Consider the following 18796-nt stretch of genomic DNA (forward strand, 5'->3'; position numbering starts at 1 on the left):
AGTAGGAGAAAAAAAAAAAACACACAACCATCCAGAACAGATGAAATGCTATTTTTCAGCAATGGATGTGCCTTAATTTTGATTACTGTTGGCAACAAGAGGTTTTGCGTTTCCATCCCTGCAACTACAAAATAATTAATCTATCCAAGCAAAAGTAGATAATGTCATTTTAGGATACTTGTCAGTGAGCCGGAAATCTATATCCGGTGTGCTCTGGGTTTCCACTTTGTCAGTTCCAGTATCTTATATTGTCTTTTTTTTTTTAACCAGAATCAGTCAAACTTAGATGTGTTCGTCTGTACTTTACCTGCACATTCAAAACCTGAGTGATTTTCTTTTTTTTTTCTTTTTTTTTTTTTTCCTTTCTTCCTGTTAGAGGGAAGTGGAGAAGGAGATTGATAGGAAGAAAATGAAATCAGAAAAAGAAACAAAACCATTGCAGTCTTCAGCTAACAAAGACTCCCATAAATTGAAGTGAGTATACAGTGGTGGGATGGCAAAAAGATGCATAAAGCTGAGTCTTTCTCAAAAAGGTTAAGGCGAGGAACTGTATCTCCTGTGCTTATGCTTGTGAGTTTGCTTATAACTTAATGTGTCTTCTGAAACTTAATCTGCTGCAGATTTGTCTTTACATCCTGGAACCAAACATGTGGCTATGGGAATATAATTTATTCACCTTTTTATTTGTTGCAGATGTGAAGGTTGGGTGTCACTTATCTATCTTCCTCTGTCTTCTTAACGCTGAGGATTATGGTTCTAATCATTCAAGCATAAGCTGATGTTTCAGTGGCTTGTTGTCTTCCCATACTTGGTTTACAGTGCTGCAAAAGCGTTGAATGTTGTTGCATTTGCCTTGATTTCCTACAGTTGAGATGGGAATGAAGACTTTACTATTTTAAACATGAACTTGTCCATCCTGCAGCTTATGTTGCTGCGTGCTCTGATCCATGTATTACGCATAGCTCAAAAAATCTGTTTATGCTGCAAGAAGTTTAGTTGCCAGTTATGCCCATACTGCTTTTCCTTCTAAGCTGGTAGGCAACCATTTGCACTGCTGTCTTTCAGACCAGATGCAGGAAACAAATCAGTGCAAAAGAATTTTACATTGCTTGAGTTACAAACAGTGTGGTAGACTGCCTGCCTGCGGGATGCAGGAGTCATTTTCCCTTCTGCAAACTACCATGGTGGTAATCTGTCAGCAGATGATTGCCCTAGATGATCTGGGAGGTGGCAGCTGTTCTGTGGGGAGTAGCATGTGCTTGTTCTGCATGATAGTTTAGGGGTTTCAGGGGATGGCAAGAGGTTGAAGATGGTTGAAGATGTCTCTGGTTGAAGATGTCCCTGCCGGGGGGAGAGGGGGAAAGTGTCGACTAGATGACCTTTAAAGGTCCCTTTCAACCCAAACTATTCTGTGATTCTAGGTGAGTAAGACTTAAGAGTTCAAGCATCAGTTATTTCTGCTTTCATGAGAAATGGAATTAGCCTTAAAATGGTTTTAAAAAGGGAGTTGGACTAAATGATCCTTAAAAGTCCTTTCCGACCCAACCCATTCTATGATACTACGAACTTCTTTTTCTTTGCCCATGTCTTCCTCATTCTGGGTTCTGCTGTCATACTTATTTTGGGGAAGTTTGTGCTCTCACTGCATGAGAAGCAGCAGAAAGCTTTTTGTCAGATTCGTGGTACTTCACATGCATTTAAAGCTCTTAGCCTTTGTAAGGTGAGAAGATGAGGTGAACGCGTTTTGCACACAGAGAAACCGAGGTGCAGACAAGTTGAGTTGCTTGATCAGATTCTTGCCGCAAACAGGTGAAATAGCTGAAAGTGTAGCCCTGAAGTCATGACTCTCGTTCCCATGACTGAGCAGAGAGAGTTCTGGCAGCCTCTTGGGAAAGGATATTCTGCTAAGTGTAACTGAATGTCCATAAATTTCGACTTGGTGATTGTTGCTGTTTTCTTAATTGGACAGGTTCTGATGAAAGAAAAAAGTCATGTGTCAATGCTGATACTGTCTGCTCCCTCAGCTGCTTTTGCTGTCACCAGTGACAGGCTTTGAATTGTACTTATCGGCTGGCTGCTGGTGCACACGGTGTCTGTGCTAGGTGGGACCTGTCTTCTCCCAGCTTGACAACACAGAGGTGGATGTGATGGACATTGCAGAACTCTGGTTTCTTCCCTTGCTGCCGTGTGAGGCTGCTAAACTGGGATGCTTCAGAAGCACATAGGTGTGCAGCTCCCCCTTTCTCTAACTAAACCAACATGATGCAGAGCCAATAAGCTTTTTGCAGTGACTGGCCCAAATTTGTATATGGGTGAAACGCACAAAGCCCAATCCAGAAAACAGAGTTGTATGTATAGGTGAGTAAGGGTAGGGAGCATTTCCCTTTTCCACCAAAATCATCTCGTTGTCTTTGTCTTTTTTGTATGTGACCTAATGGACACACAGCCAGCATGCCTTTTGAATCATGAAACTGTGGAATTTCAGATGGCCTTCATGGCCAGGAATTTCTCATTTATTCAGCATAGCATTTGCAGTGCTTCTGGTACGTCTCCTGAAACTTAACCCATAATTTGCATACCAGTGTACTGCCAGCATTTTGGCTAGCTCTTTGCTAGAGCTAATGCTTCTAGGAGCATGTCTTCAAATGGGCAGTGTCCCTGAGAGGGGAGGCTCATGCATCAGTCACGGGGCACTGCGATCAATTCCTGCTTGCTTGTTGCTTGAATTGGAGGTATTGGATTGGTATGTAGCGTTGAGGTTTGTGTCCTGACAATACGACTAAACTGCTTTTCTGCAGAGAAAACATTGACGTGCTCTTAAAGCACTGAGACTTTGGGGCTAACATTTAGTTGTATGAAGGGATACAGAAGGGCTTTAATTCTGGGGTTCACTCCTCCCTTTTGCTCAGTGAAAATGAGCACCCCTTTTAGCCGTGTTCTGGCTTGCAGAGTGGGAAGGATAAGGATGCGTTTTTGGGGAGAGAGCTGTACCAAGGTAGGGAAGCTGGGGAGCATGTGTGCAGCGAGTAGGGACTGTACCATGGGAAAAGTGGGTTGTGGAAGGCAGGAGAGGACTGTCCTGTGCACAGCAGAATGAAGCAAGATGTGCAATGTCATGCTTCGGTCTTCTCACTGGGTTTAACTTAATTTCCTGCTCTTCTGATGTTGCAATCCATGAGTTGGGATCCACTGTTCGGTGTTTTCCTCGAAACTTTGAGAAGCTGGATAAAAACGATGTAAGTGAGCAGTAGAGAAACAAGGTTTAGAGCTATCTGGTGCTGCTTAAAGCTGCCAGAGTTCCCTGGTAATCCTAACTCCGGATGATCACAAAACTGATATGCCACCGTGTTATTAAATGTGATAGCCTCTGCCATTATAAAGCACAGCATTTTAAGTCTCTCTCACCTGAATCCTCTCAACTTTATAAATGTTGTGTGGGTGAGCTGGCAAGTCTTAAAGGAACAACTCAGTTAAACTCGGTCAAAGCATATACAGGATCAAGTGTCAGGGTGAGTATTTCTGACCATAGAAGATATCTTCTAGCATAATGGGGAGAGAGAGTCAGTGCTGCAATTCATTTGCCTTGTTGTGTGATTTGTCCCAGGGATTTTAGTTGCTGTTATTACCCCTCTCCCATTTTCAGTGAAAAGAGGCTGTGTTGGAGGGATGCCTTTTTTGCAACATCCTGATATTCTGGTTGCAAGTCTTTACTCCAAGGACAAATCTTACTCCTACTTGAAAAGAAACTTTCTTGTGTGGTGTTGGCAGCTGAGGATGTGGTATCTAATGCACAATGAAATCCCTGAAGTTTCATTTTGCTTTTGTTTGATTCTTTATGTTAACAAGTCCTCTTATACTTCCAGAGAAATTTAAACAGAATTGGTACATGAAGTAGTTTTTTTTTAAAAAACTTAGTTACGTTATATGTACACCATATTCATCCCAATTGCTGAATTCGCTTCCCATCTCCAGAGCACCAAAAGCTTTACTTGAAAACCAGAAGAGAGATCTCCTGCTACCGCCACCTCTGCCACCCATGTCTCCTGCACATCCTCCACCAAAGTCAACCAAGATGGCCCAGAAGAGACCCAGAAGTGAGACTGGTGAGCTGCCTGCCATGGATAACACTGCCAGGAACAAGAGCGACCACAAGGATCCTTTGTTCTCCAAGCACAAGAAAGTGGAGAGAAATCACGCTGAATTGCCAAAGGGCATCGAAGTAGGTATCCATTATAACTGGTGGGATGTTTCCTGCAACTCATGAGCGCTGTGTGATTGTCTTTAGAAATGTGCTCTGAGGATATTAAAAAGGAAGGAAGATAAATGAGCCACCAAAGAAAGCTCTTTGAAGCAATTTTGCTCCTTTAATGGCTGTCTGGGACCATATGTTGCTAGCCCGAAAGCCTGCATTGTAACTTCTCTGCTGACTTTCCATCAGCTGTTTTCATTTCACCAGTGAACAATAGTGTAAAGGGATGACCGTGTAAAAACCCAAGGCAAGAGAAGCATGTTTATGGCAGTAACCGTTTCTGACTGTAGGCGACTGCAAGTACAATATTGGCGTAAAAATAAGTGTGTTTACAGAAAGGAGTGGATTGCTTCAAAGTAAGAAACAATCAACCCGTGGTTTTGGCTGCAGCTTGGATATAAGGTTTTGTGGCTTGCTTACAAAATTATTAATGATCCTTGCAGCTGGATCTTTGCATTTTTTTATTAGAAAATTCAATTCTATTCCTGTTTTCCTGTGGCTGGGGGTGTGTGGTCTAGTCTGTTGTTGTGTGTGTTAGGCCAGATTCTGCACACTGTATTAGCTGGCTTCTAACTGCTTGCTTTTTCCTGATAATGGAGTTAGTAACAGAGAATCAACAGTTGCTGTGTGGTTAAGCTGGAATAAGTGTGAATGGATATTACCCATTCCTGCCTTGGCTAGTGGCCATGAAAAATGTGGTCAGTCGGTCAAACTCGGTCAGTCGCCGAGGAGATCAGCTCCAGTGAAGGTCAGGCCTCACTGGGGAAGGGGATGGCGGCGGATCGGGCTGGCAAAGGGCTCTTCTGAGGGCTCTTGTAGCCGGGAAAAGCGGCTGGCGCGTGCTGGTGCCGGAGCCGGCAGCTCGGGGGCGGGCTGCTGACGCGGCAGGGGCGGAGCCAGCGTCACCCGCGGCAGTTCTAAACGGGCTGCTCAGGAGCGCAGCGGCCACGCGGGCAGCTGGTGGGCGTCACCCCGGGCGTCACCGAGGTGAGAGTGGGCAAACAGGGCGCAGCTCTTCTGACGGTAAGTTACTAAAAAACTCTTTACCCGGCCAGAACGTCATGGTAAGAACTCGGCAGAAAACCATGGCTTTCCTGAGCTCTACACCGAGCAGCTCTGAGGTGGCCACCCAGACAGAGCTAGCGTGGCAACATGCTGCCACCCAGGGGTCGGGCTGTAGGGAGTGCCCTTCTCTTGCGCCGGTGTTGAATAGTGACGGTGAGCAGGCCTGTGGGCGGTGTGCCCAAGTAGAGGAACTCCTTCAGCTAGTGATGGAGCTCCGTGAGGAGGTAAGCCGCTTAAGAAGTCTAAGGGAAAGTGAACAGGAGATAGATAACTGGAGTCACACTCTGTCTTCCCTGAGAGAAGCACCCCAGGGAGACCGAGCTCCGCATACAATGAACCCCACACCCTCTAGCATTGTGTCTGAATGTGGAGATTCAGAAGACAGGGGCCAGTGGCAACAAGTCCCCACTCGTCGTGGCAGGCGTGCCTCCCAGGTAACCCCCACGCCATCCCAGGTGCTGTTACAGAACAGATATGATGCCCTTGAAAGGGAAGAGGAGGATGACAATAACTGTGGCTTGCCAAACATTGAGTTGCCACTGAAGCCAAGACAGATTACACCTCATATAACGACATCATCATTTAGGAAAGAAAGACGGGCCCTTGTAGTAGGGGACTCGATTCTGAAGGGAGTGGATGGTCCCATATGTAGACCGGACCCAATCTGTAGGGAGGTCTGCTGTCTTCCTGGGGCCAGGGATATCCGGAGGAAACTCCCTAGCCTAGTCAGGCCTACTGACTACTACCCTTTATTGATCTTTCAGTTAGGTAATGATGAAATTCTAGGAAGGAGCCTGAGGGCGATGAAGAGAGACTTCAGGGCCCTGGGACGGCTAGTTAGGGGATCAGGAGCACAAGTAGTGTTTGCTTCTATCCCAACAATTGCACAGATGGATGGGAAGATTAACAGGAAATATCAGCTGATCAATGCCTGGCTCAGAGACTGGTGTCGTCGGCAGGATTTTGGGTTCTTTGATCATGGGCTGCTTTTCAGGACACCAGGCCTTCTGGCAGCAGACGGAAAAAGCCTGTCTCAGAGGGGGAAAAGGGTCTTAGGGCAGGAGTTGGCGGGGCTCGTTGACAGGGCTTTAAACTAGGTTTGAAGGGGGATGGGGATAGATCCAAGGTTGCTAGCAAAAAGCCTGAAAGTGGGGTGCTGGCACTAGACTTGGAAAAGACAGGGGGCGTAACCGGGCTCCTTAGGAAGATGTCTGGGGATGGCAGAACTTCAGCTCCCTCCAGTAAAAAGGAGAAAGGACCAATAGCCCAGCTGAAGTGCTTATACACTAATGCACGTAGCATGGGCAACAAACAGGAGGAGCTGGAAGCCATTGTACACCAGGGTAATTATGATGTAGTTGCCATCACAGAAACATGGTGGAATGACTCGCATAGCTATAGTGCTGCCATGGATGGCTATAGACTCTTCAGGAAGGATAGGCAAGCGAGGAGAGGCGGGGGGGTGGCCCTGTATGTCAGGGAGTGTTATGAATGTCTTGAACTAAATGATGGTGATAATGAGATTGAGTGTTTATGGGTAAGGATCAGAGGGAAGGCTAACAAGGCAGATATTGTAGTAGGAGTCTGTTATAGACCGCCCAACCAGGATGAGGAGGCTGATGAAATATTCTATAAACGGCTGGGAGAAGTCTCAAGACCGCGAGCTCTAGTCCTCGTGGGAGACTTCAATTTGCCGGACATCTGCTGGGAATACGATACAGCAGGGAGGGAACAGTCTAGAAAGTTCCTGGAAGGTACTGGGGATAACTTCTTAACACAACTAGTGAAAGAGCCAACTAGGGAAGGTGCCCTGCTGGATCTGTTGTTTGTAAACAGGGAAGGTCTTGTGAGGGGTGTGATGGTCGGAGGCCGTCTTGGCAACAGTGACCATGAAATGATAGAGTTCTCAATTCTGGGAGAAGCAAGGAAGGGGGTCAGCAGAACTGCCACCTTGGACTTCCGGAAAGAGGACTTTGGGCTCTTCAGGAGCCTGGTTGACAAAGTCCCCTGGGAGGCAGTCCTCCAGGGCAAAGGAGCCCAGGAAGCCTGGATGTCTTTCAAGACGGAAGTCCTAAAGGCGCAGGAGCAGGCTGTCCCCGTGTGCCGTAAGACAAGCCGTCGGGGAAAAAGACCGGCCTGGCTAAGCAGGGAGCTAGTGTTGCAGCTTAGGGAAAAAAAGAGGATATACGGCCTTTGGAAGGAAGGGCAGGCCACCCAGGAGGATTACAAAGAGGTAGTAAAGCGATGTAGGGAAAAAATCAGAAGGGCCAAAGCTCAGCTAGAGCTAAACCTGGCTTCTGTTGTCAAGGACAACAAAAAAAGTTTCTATAAATATATTAGCGATAAAAAGAGGACCAAGGATAATATCTGTCCTCTAGTAGATGGGGCTGGTAACGTAGTAACCAAGGATGAGGAAAAGGCTGAGGTACTTAATGCCGTCTTTGCCTCAGTCTTCAGCAGTAGGACCAGTTGTTCCTTGAATTCCCCGACCCCTGAGCTAGAATACAGGGATGGGGAGCAGAGTGAAGCCCCTGTAGTCCAAAGGGAAATGGTGAGGGACCTGCTTCAGCACCTGGAGGTGCACAAATCTCTGGGGCCAGATGGGATCCATCCAAGGGTGCTGAGGGAGCTGGCGGAAGTGCTCACCGGCCCACTGTGCATCATTTATGAACAGTCCTGGATAACCGGGGAGGTCCCAGCTGACTGGAGGTTGGCAAATGTGACGCCCATCCATAAGAAGGGCCGGAAGGAGGATCCAGGGAACTACAGGCCAGTCAGTCTGACATCGGTGCCTGGGAAGGTCATGGAGCAGATCATCCTCAGTGCCATCACACGGCACATGCAAGAGAACAGGGTGATCAGGCCCAGTCAGCATGGCTTTGTGAAAGGCAGGTCATGCCTGTCAAACCTGATCTCCTTCTATGACAAGGTGACCCACTTGGTGGATGAGGGAAAAGCTGTGGATGTTATCTACCTGGATTTTTGCAAGGCTTTTGACACCGTTTCCCATAGCATTCTCCTGGAGAAACTGGCTGCTCATGGCCTGGACAGGTATACTCTTCGTTGGGTAAAAAACTGGCTGGATGGCCGTGTCCAGAGAGTGGTGGTAAATGGAGTTAAATCCAGTTGGTGTCCAGTGACGAGTGGTGTCCCCCAGGGATCGGTGCTGGGGCCCGTTCTCTTTAATATCTTTATCAACGATCTGGATGAGGGGATCGAATGCACCCTCAGTAAGTTCGCAGACGACACTAAACTAGGGGGGCGTGTTGATCTGCTTGAGGGTAGATTGGCTCTGCAGAGGGATCTGGACAGGCTGGACAGATGGGCTGAGGCCAATGGTATGAGGTTCAACAAGGCCAAGTGTCGGGTCCTGCACTTGGGTCACAACAACCCCATGCAGCGCTACAGACTGGGGGCGGAGTGGCTCGAAAGCTGCCTGGCAGAAAAGGACCTGGGGGTGTTGGTGGACAGCCGGCTGAGCATGAGCCAGCAGTGTGCCCAGGCAGCCAAGAAGGCCAACACCATCCTGGCCTGCATCAGGAATAGTGTGGTGAGCCGGACTAGGGAAGTAATCATCCCCCTGTACTCGGCACTGGTGAGGCCTCACCTCGAGTACTGTGTTCAGTTTTGGGCCCCTCACTACAAGAAGGACATTGAGGTGTTGGAGCGTGTCCAGAGAAGGCCTACAAAGCTGGTGAAGGGTCTGGAGGACAAACCTTATGAGGAACGACTGAGGGATCTGGGGTTGTTTAGCCTGGAGAAGAGGAGGCTGAGGGGAGACCTTATCACCCTCTACAACTACCTGAAAGGAGGTTTTAGAGAGATGGGAGCTGACCTCTTCTCCCTGGCGACAAGTGATAGGACAAGAGGAAATGGGTTCAAGTTATGTCAGGGCAGGTTTAGATTGGATATTAGGAAGCATTTTTTCACTGAAAGGGTTATTAAACATTGGAATAAGCTGCCCAAAGAGGTGGTGGATTCACCATCCCTGGAGGTGTTTAAGAAAAGGGTAGATGAGGTGCTTAGGGACATGGTTTAGGAGTGGTGGTGTTTTTATCAGGGTAGGTTAATGGTTGGACTTGATGATCTTAAAGGTCCCTTCCAACCTCACTGATTCTATGATTCTATGCTGTCTTAGCCATTGTGCAAGCAAACCTGTGACTTAATTTCTCAATGCTTGGGAAAAGTTTGAGTGGTATTAAGCCTTACTAGCAGTCAGGTAAGAAGCCAAGTTTCTATTTCTGTTATTGGATGGGGTGCTGGGGAAGAAGGTAAGAAGATGGTGAGAACCTGGAGAGTAAACTGTGCCTGGGACAACTAAATATTTTCTCTTGAAATTTAGGAAAGCCAGGCTTTGGAATTGATTTAGATGTATCTCTCTAACCAGCTTTATCTCTGCTCTGTTTTTCAGGGATCTGTAGGGGATGTCACAAATCCTTTCCCAGTGCCTTCTTTGACGAATGGTACCTCCAAGTCAAGGAGACCTCAACTCAACTTTGAAGAGTAAGTTGTTGTTTTACACCCCTTGTCTGTACTTTCTGAAGACACCAGGCAAGCCTGGCCCTGCAGCCGCCCTGGCTTCTGCTTCCTAATGAGCCCTTCTTTTGGGAGGAAAGAGAGAGGAAGAGATGTCTGAGACCTGCCCTGTACTGTCTTCTCATGCCTGGGACTTACTCCACCCCCCACAAAGCAAAGGTCTCATTACAACAGTTCTTGGCTTGAGGGAAGCTACTCTGGAAATTAGGTACTTTTTAACTCTGAGAGGTGTCTCATGCCTGCCAACAAGTGATGGGTTTTGATTTATGTGTTTCTTGGCAAGCGGCAAATTCCTCTGTGACAAGGTGCTGGGCAGGCAGCTGACTTTATCTTGAGAGGGCATGACTCACTCGTTAGTGTACAGGTGGCTGTGTGCCATTTGCACGGTGAATAGATTATCCCAGTGCACAGAAATGTGTGTCATGAATGAGACCCAAGACCTGTAGAAGCCTTGGTGACCGTATGTCTTGTAGGCAAATAGCTCGAATGCAAGCTCTCTTGGTCCAAGATGACAGTGTGGTACTGCAGAGTTCACTGTATGTTTCAATCAGAATGTGTTTGTGGTATTGTACTTGAGGAACGGCAGGAGATCACACAACTACTGTCTTTCCATGGGAGCAAAGAAGTAAACTTGGCCTCATAGTAACCTAACTTCTGGTGGATTTTTATTTCAAAATGTAAGTTTTCAATGTCATTCTAACATACATTTTTTAAGAAATCAATTAATTTTATCTGTGCGTTCAGCTGCTGCGTATTTCTGAACAGGCAGACAACATTCATTTAGTGATTATCATAATTGTAAGGTGTGTTTGATAAGACTGTAACAGGCTTACCAAAACACGATGTTTGGACTCATAGCATCCTATAGATCTGAAGGTAAAATTGATAATTATCCCCCCCTTTTTCTCTGCTTTCTGTTTTTCCACTCTCTGTCCCCAATTCAGACAGCATCCGACAGAATACTACATAGAAGAGGCCAAGAGGCTGAAGCACAAAGCTGATGCAATGGTAAGTCCTGGCCCTGTGCTAAAATGTTAACCTTCTCTTGCATTCGGACCAAATACCTGTGTGCATGTGAATAAGATTCGCTCGCTAACATTACTTCCATACTCGGAGTACGTTCAAGTTATATGTGGGGAGGCTGTCTTTATTTGCCAAATGTTCAGACATTTCCCTCTGTTGTAAAGACATCTAGGGAATATGCCTGGAGAACGGGATTTGGAATTGACATTGCCTGAGGTTAGCAGGCCTGTTTGCTTTGCAGAGCTATCCCGAAGTCCTCGGAAAATACAAGGAACAGTTAGTTTTAAGACAGTTTACTCTGAAACATCAGGATCCTGACAGTAATTGTGTTGCTGGCGAACAAGACTTGGAAGTGCCCTTTGTGGAATGGGACTGACTTTCTCCACTGTGTGCAGTTTAACAGTGTGTATGAATGAGCGCTTTTTTTTATTGCTAATTATGGCTCAGTCAGATAATGTACATTTGCTAATTGTCGTTTACTTGTGAAAACGAAGTGGGGGAATACTGCAGAGGAAAAGCCTCATCTGCCTCTCATGAGGCAGGCCTCCAAGACCAGAAAATAATATCCAAGAAAAGTGAAGATGGTGAATTACTGGAGGAAAACATTGAGCAAGAGGAAGAGATACAAATAGCCAGAGCACACAAAGCTGATGACTGGGCCCACATTAGGGCTACTGCTGAGAACCCTTTAATTATCTCCTGGAGGCCCGACTTGCATCTTTTTCTTTCTTGAAATCCTGCCTAACTAGGGAGAAAAAAGGAAATCAGGTACACTTGAGAGAAGTAGTTTTTGTCTTAGTCTAAAAATGAGAATTTTCTTCCCAATAGACCGACAAGACTGGAAGGGCCTTTCAGTACCTAGATGCTGCCCTCTCCTTCATTGAATATGGGATTGCCTTGGAATCAGATGCATCAGCACCAAAATCAGCTCACAGCCTATTCAGCGGCACCATAGATCTCATCAAGTAAGCGGTTTTCAAAGTGCGATGGTTAGGCAGCGTGTTTGGAGGGGAAGGGTTAGTTGCATTGCTTGTTTGCAACTGTGGCCAGTTTGGATTCCCACCATGGAGCAGAGTTCAGGTTGCTGTACAAGCACGAGAAAGACCATCCGGAGGCATCAGAGGCAAATCCTTTGAAGTGCTTCAGCATTGCTTATCAGAAGAAGTAGGCACCGTGTCCTCCTCAGCATTTGAGCCTTGCAGCTGAGGTACACCAGAGGATGCTGGTTATGACAATCAAGGCCATGAAGGAGTTTTTACTTTATACAGGTCTGAAGTTGCTTTTGCATGTGAGCTCAGTAGTATTTAAATTAAAAAAAAGCAAAGCAAAGATATAGCATGTGGAAGAACAGTTTGTGTCCCAAAGGTCTTGTAGCTTGATTGAAGGCAGACTTTGCTGGTTTCTCCCATGTGTCTTTCTACTAGTACACTTTATTGAGGTTTCTTTTAGCAACCTTCCCCATTTAGTTTCACAGCCATTGTAGATGCACGTAGATAATATGACGTATACAAGCAGCACAACCCAAGTAACCATGTATTGGGTAGAAAAGAGGCAGGTATCGGTTATTCATACCGAAATTACAGGTTATATGAGTGTTTTTGAGAGCTGATTTGACTTCTTGCCTTAGAGCTGAAACAGCTGTCAGTTTTTGGGGTTTTTTTTTTGTGGTAGACTTCAAACTTTTTAAATTACATTGTTTGCTTTGTGGTCTTGATGGACTGTATTTCCAAGATGCTGTTGTTGCTTTATTTTCATAAAGGAGACTTGCTTGTTTGTTGTTAGCCAAAAGAAACATTTCGACTAAGATGTCTGTCTTGTCCAGAAACAATTGAATTAATATTTCACCTTCAGTAGTAGGGGCACCTCTTCTGGGTCCCAGGCCTGTAAGTTAGCGTGTAATCACTGTAAGAGGAGAGTGGGTCGCATAAGGGGTCACATCTGTTCGTGCTGCGTGGAAAACAACGCATTCTGAGACAGTACTCTGCTCAAGATCATACAAAGCACTCAGTGCCAGGACTTAAGAAGTCAAGGCAGGTTTAGGTTTCATGACTTTTGGACTGATGTTAGAGATAACGGCATGCGCTGTTTTTTCATAAACAGCAGGACTTCAGAGCACTGATGGCTGACAAGATTCTGTTTTTTTTGTTTCCTTAGATTCATCATGACATTGAAATCCTTTACGGACTCCTCAGCATCTTCACATGAAAAAATCTTTGCCGTGTTTTGGTTTGTAACTGTTTTTCTCTGCCTTCCTATTCTGTGTTTAGACTCGATAGAGTGAAAGACCCATTACTTTCAGGGGCAAAGGAATGAGTTAAATGGGAATCAGAGTTCCACAAGGGAAAAAACCCACAGAATAAAAACCAGAATGAACTGGAACATCTCTAAAGTGAGCCACGTTATCACAAGGGACCACATGTGGAAGGCACAGGCTCTAAAATTTGATCTGCTGGTAACCTGAGAGCACACAAAGGCTTTCACCTAAGGTGAAAGAATGCAATTTGGCTGCCCATGTTTGAGCCATGTAACTGAAGCTGTCACTGAACATAGCTGAGGCACTTCTGGACAGGGGTTTAACGGGCCTGTTGCACCTATAAGAGGTCGGGCACCTGTTTGAATATAACAGCAGACATGGCCCGCCCTTGTTTTGTTTTGTGTTTTTTTTTTGCCTTGTGATTTTTTCACAGGGTCCTTTTTTAAGATGAGCAGGAGGAGGAGAAATTCTGAGCTTTCTTGACTTTGCAGTACAGCTGATGTGTGCCTGCCTCTGTCCCACAAGGCTGATGACTGCTGAGCAGGCAGCAGCGAGCATGAACACTGACGCTTGGGTGTGTTTCTGTTCACAGCATGCGCTGCCAGTCCATTCTGCACATGGCAATGTTTCGTTACAAAAAAGACACTGCAATCAAGTATTCCAGGATCCTGAATGACCACTTTAAGGTAGGGCACAGATATTACCAATCTGCCAGCTGAATGGCTGCGGCAGTTACTGATGTTGGCCGAATAGCCCAAATCTAACAAGAGTTCTGTTCCTTGCTGCAGAGTTCTTCCAGAGTAACACAAGCACCTTCTCCATGTGTTGCAAGGTAAGATTTAAAAATACATATGTTGTAATGCGTCTGTAAGGGTGTGAGTGAAAACAATAGCCGGAATATTTGAGTTGCTAACTGCATTTGAGAGCGCCTCACCTCTCGCTCTTTCTTGCCACCTGAAATCACACTGTTAGGGGGCATGAGTATTTTTCTTCTCTCTCTCTCCTGTCTTTTCTCGTTGGAAAGGGGTTGTTTTTGTGTTATGAGGTCCAGAGTTACAGCATATCAAGAAGAGCAGTTCTCCACCAGATAAGCAGATCAGAGCAAGGAAGGTATCGTCACTATGCTGTTTCAAAGCCCCTGTTGTCATCTTTTTTCTGTTAGAGATCCCTTGAGACTTAATGGGATAGCATCCCCATCTCCCTGGCCACTGTCCAGTATGATTATGCCTTCGTCCTGGGGTAGCATAACTTTGAGGTGATACTTCAATATTTGTCTCTTTAGCTTAGTCACCAATTAAGAAAAAGAAACTAATTTTCTAATTTATGAGTTATTGAGCGTTTTGTCCTTTCTATGTATCTACAGCAGCGTTGCTGTGTCTGTGGCAGCAAAAGCAAAGGGCAAGCTGTCACATAACAGTGTTTCACCTGATGCCCTGCAGACTGGGCCTGTGTTTTTACGACAATGAGTAAGAAAGAGTTTTTCTGTGTGCTGTGGTAATTGCATTTGGCAGATAGCTACCTGGTTCCACGTCTGTCCCTTTTAAACTCTGCAGCTGAGAGAGGGTTGTTTGGTCTTTAATATCAATGCTGAAATTCCAGTTATTTTTCTGCTGCCTTGCACAATATAGTTTATTGGGAAGTAAATGGTCTCCCAAGAGCAGTGGTGGAAGCCCTTTCATACCAGGTACTAAAAGTTAAGTTGGTAGAAGTGGTGGGGGTGAAGTGATGTGACGAAGCCAGCCTGTGTCTGGAAGGCGGGCAGCTGACTGCATGTAGCTTCCCTACATCTATAAATAAGTGTGGGTAGGCGCACCTGGCTGCTTTGACTAGCTGTCAGAAAGCTCCAGCCTCTATAAGTGGTGAGCTTCAGCATGCCTGAAATGGAAGTCGTTAGAAAGAAAACACTCAGATAATCTGGTGAAGGCTTCCACAAATAGGTGTAGATTTTGGAAGGTATGGATGGCCCTTTCTGATGTCTGGTTCTGCATTTTCTTTTGTCAAGAGGAGTCCTTAGAGTTGCAAATCACTTCAAAAAACTTGGCCTTGCACTTGAAGGACAATTACTTGTTATGTTGCTGAACACATCTCAGTTTTCAATCCTCCGCTCCATACTGCAGGCCTGGATGATAGCGGATAGCTCCTGGCATAAGATAGTCTCGTGGCAAGGCTTTTAACTCTGAAGTTAAATGTTCACGAAGGTGTTTCTTTCTCCTGCAGAAGCACAGGCATGCCTTCTGCTCTTTCTCCAATGTCCTCTCCTGCCGGTTCTGTGAGTTCTCAGCCGGGATCGAATGCTAGCAACTGCAGTGGCAACAGCATTGGCTCTTCAATCACTGTCCCCTATAATATCCCAAGCATCACCTCTTCCTATGTCAACATCACTTCCTGTATCCTCTATGCGTATGATATTTGGGAACAGGCTGATGCACTGGCCAGGAAGAATAAGGGTAAGTTTTTGCCTTCTGGCTTTTCTGTCTTGTGTGTTGTGGTTATGTGTATGTTCTCGCTTAAATCCTAACACTCAATGGAGCAAACACCATACCTAAAGATCAAAGCATTAAATATGTTGAAATAGACAGCTATGGCATATTGGCAGGTTATTGGCAGAGATACTTGATGGTGATATATTGAGGAGTGTTCCAATTAAAAGATTGTCTTGGCATCCTCAAACGTCTAAGAGCTAAGGGATGAGCGTATCAAATGCAGGAAACCAGCCAACTTGCTTCATGGTAACACAAGAAGCGTAAGGGGTTTTTTGCTGTTTGTTTTTCCCTTTGGGGCGCAGAGCTTTTCTGAGTCGGTTCACTTTCTATAAAAACAGCTTTTTGGCCTGTAGCATTGTGTTTTAGTTTGTTTGTCAAACTTCCAGGTATTTTTGTCTTGAAAACGGTGAAACTGGCTTCTCTAACAGAGGATCTGAGCAGCACTTGAATTGGAGTCCTTGCTGGGCACGTGACCAGTATTTGCCGGTAGCATTTCCTAAAATTGCTGCTACTTTTTTTATTTTACAGTTTTGTTAATAAAAAAGTTGTATTGTCCTGTGGTACAAGCAGTGGTGAGTAAGCAAAAGCCCTAGAGTGGGTGCAGTTCTATAACCTGCCATCCCACGTGGCATTTGCAGTGTCATTTTTCATCAAACACAAAGTTTTGTGAGCTACTGTGGGCAAAGGGACGTATTGCCACGGTCTGTTGGCAAACTTGCAAAAGAAAGTAACCATGATGCGCCTGGCTGAATTGTTGGAAGGCTGTAAAAGTACTCATGCTAATGAGGCAGTTGCTGAAATTCAAAAGGCTTTGCAAGTCACCTTTGAATAAAGTAGCTCCAGTTGTTGGCTGTCTTCTGAGCAAATCTGTGCTCGCAGCAGCAATTCATGTGTAGTATTTTGGATTATGTCCTCAAAAGGCTGATAAAAGACTGTCACACAGAAGGCTCAGTGGATACTGCTGGTAAGCCAGAGGAATGAGTCATGGAGGAAGACCTGTAGGGGGGACAGCCTGAGCACAATCTTTCATCAATCAAGAGTAAATTCAAAACCTGCTCTGTGTTGCAGTAAATACTCTCAAGGGAGTGGATCTGTGCAGGAGAACAGTAAATACTCCTGTAGGCTTTGCATTTGCTGTCACTGTTCAGGACAGTGGAGGAGTTCCAGTTCTGATATTTGTTGATATTTGGTGTAATGTACAGGTTCTAAGAGGTACAGAGAGTGAGTACCTAAAACTATTGAAAAGGCCACATCCTTGATTCTTTTATGCAATTCATAGGGCTTAAGAAGAAGAAGAAAGAGCAGTGGCCTTCAGCTATCAAGTTCCCTTAAATGGAGAAGTTAGTGGAAAGCAGTTAGTTATAACTGATGTCCAAGGCACTTGTGCTGAAGTGCTTTCTGGCGGGTCCAAAACTAGGTGCTTCCAGTGCAGGACCCGGCTCCTCACTTCAGAGCAGTGCGTAATTCAGATCATGAGGCTGTAACACGTTGCCTTCTGGCCTCTGATGTTCCACAGCAATGACGAGCAGAGGTTGCATGTGTGCATGTAAAGTCACTCTCCTTTCACGTGGTGCTGTGGTCACAGATCAGATTAACTTCTGTTTGCTCAGGCAGGGAGTTTGGACTCCTCGTCTCTGCTTGCAGCTCTTCTGTTCCCCATGAAGGGAATGGATACCCATTTTGTAAACAAAAGAAGGAAAATCAGGGGAAATGCGTTTTCTGCTTCTGAATTGGAAAGTATTAGAAGGAAAGCGTTGTGTTCTCTGCTTCTGAAGAGTTCCTTGCACAGCCAAGCAGAAATTTTCAGCCTCCAGGTTCAATCTTTGTGTGTAAAAAAGTAGAGCTGAGAATGGCCAGGTTCTCAAAAGGTATCTGGCAAGACGATTGAGGCTGGAGGGACTGGGGTGAGCCCGTGTTGCTGGAAGGCAGGTCACGCAGCAATGTCTTGGAAAGGTGTGATAATTTCCTGTAACTCACTGTCACCTGCCGAGATGATTGCCAGCGCAGAGCAGGGCATTTAGCCTGCCAGCACCTCCCGGCAGGTTCAGATATGCTGCAAGATCCATTTTCTGCCTGTGCCGGAGGAGGAGCACGGTGCCTGAATTTGGTGGCAGGATAGGACTCTGTTAAATCTGCCTGATGTGCCCAGCTGTAAGCAACTCAAATCAGAGCTGTATAGCCTGCCAAGCTATACAAATTTTTAAACCTGCTCAATTGAGAAATCATGATGCCTTCGACGTTTGAGGATGGATGAAGGAGAGGGACCAGTCCAACGACAGCTGTGTGTGCTTCTGGGCATTGCTCAGAAAGACACTCGAATTTGGCCTGTTTAAAATCTGGGGGAAGCACACAGCACATGTGTGAACACCCAAACTTTTGCCCACCTACCATGGAGTCTCGACGTCCCTTTAAACCCAGCGGTTGGGGAGGCAGTTCAGTGTATGCAGGTGTGTGTGAGTACGTTTTCCTCTCATGTGCCCTGCCTCGTGTGCTTGGTATGCTTCCCAGCCTTCTAATGTTGCTGAGCTCTTTGCATTAATGCGTTTAATGGGACTTGCCGGCTGACAGTGTGCTGCTGTTGTCGCTCCTTGCTGCCCCCTTGCCTGTCAGACATGCCTGTTACGTGAAACCAACCACATGTTTTCTCTCTCCCTACCCTTTTTCCAGAGTTTTTTGCTGAACTCGGCACAGCGACGTGCGCTCTGGCACTGAACAGTAGCATGACTGAACTGGTACGCTACACTAGACAGGGTTTACAGTGGCTGAGACTGGAAACAAATACGCCTTAACTGGTGCTCCAGGTGGTTAAGTACCTTGAACTTTTTGCACTTTTGAAGCCTCAGAAACAGTCTGACTTGTTGAATCGTTGGATACAAAGCACCTGCAAGAGAAAATAAGTTAAGGTGGAATGGATCTGGTTACACTGGAAAAACTTTGAATGGTGTTTGTAGGGTAGCGCTTTGCTGCCTTGAAAAAGAAGAGATGGAGGAAAGCCTCGATGTTGATGGCACCTTCCTTTAAAACGACAAAGTGCAATAAATTGTCTGAATGGCTTGATGTATTGATGGTCTATAAACATTTCTATTACGAATAACCAGCAGGACAATAATCACACATGAAGAAGTGCCGACAAGAAGGAAATCTGCCTCCAGACGTTATTACGCAACATCCCACAGTCCACAACAG

At 45.8% G+C, this 18796-nt stretch overlaps 1 protein-coding gene across 1 annotated transcript in view; it reads left to right on the forward strand.

Moving 5' to 3' along the window:
• Positions 1-18399, forward strand: part of LOC309684739 (AF4/FMR2 family member 1-like) — a gene marked incomplete at both ends in the record, with an annotated part of 39062 nt that extends 20663 nt beyond the window's left edge. Inside the window, 10 exons of the mRNA XM_082500605.1 lie at positions 383-474; positions 3973-4219; positions 9726-9817; positions 10795-10858; positions 11702-11838; positions 13028-13099; positions 13720-13813; positions 13916-13959; positions 15345-15574; positions 18278-18399. Coding sequence (XP_082356731.1) covers positions 383-474; positions 3973-4219; positions 9726-9817; positions 10795-10858; positions 11702-11838; positions 13028-13099; positions 13720-13813; positions 13916-13959; positions 15345-15574; positions 18278-18399 — 1194 coding nt within the window. The remainder of the gene's footprint in view (positions 1-382; positions 475-3972; positions 4220-9725; positions 9818-10794; positions 10859-11701; positions 11839-13027; positions 13100-13719; positions 13814-13915; positions 13960-15344; positions 15575-18277) is intronic.
• Between the last annotated feature and the right edge of the window lie 397 nt (positions 18400-18796).

This window comes from Vanellus vanellus (genome assembly GCF_965231255.1).
Source record: "Vanellus vanellus genome assembly, contig: HAP1_SCAFFOLD_786, whole genome shotgun sequence".
Classification (NCBI taxonomy): Eukaryota; Metazoa; Chordata; class Aves; order Charadriiformes; family Charadriidae; genus Vanellus; species Vanellus vanellus.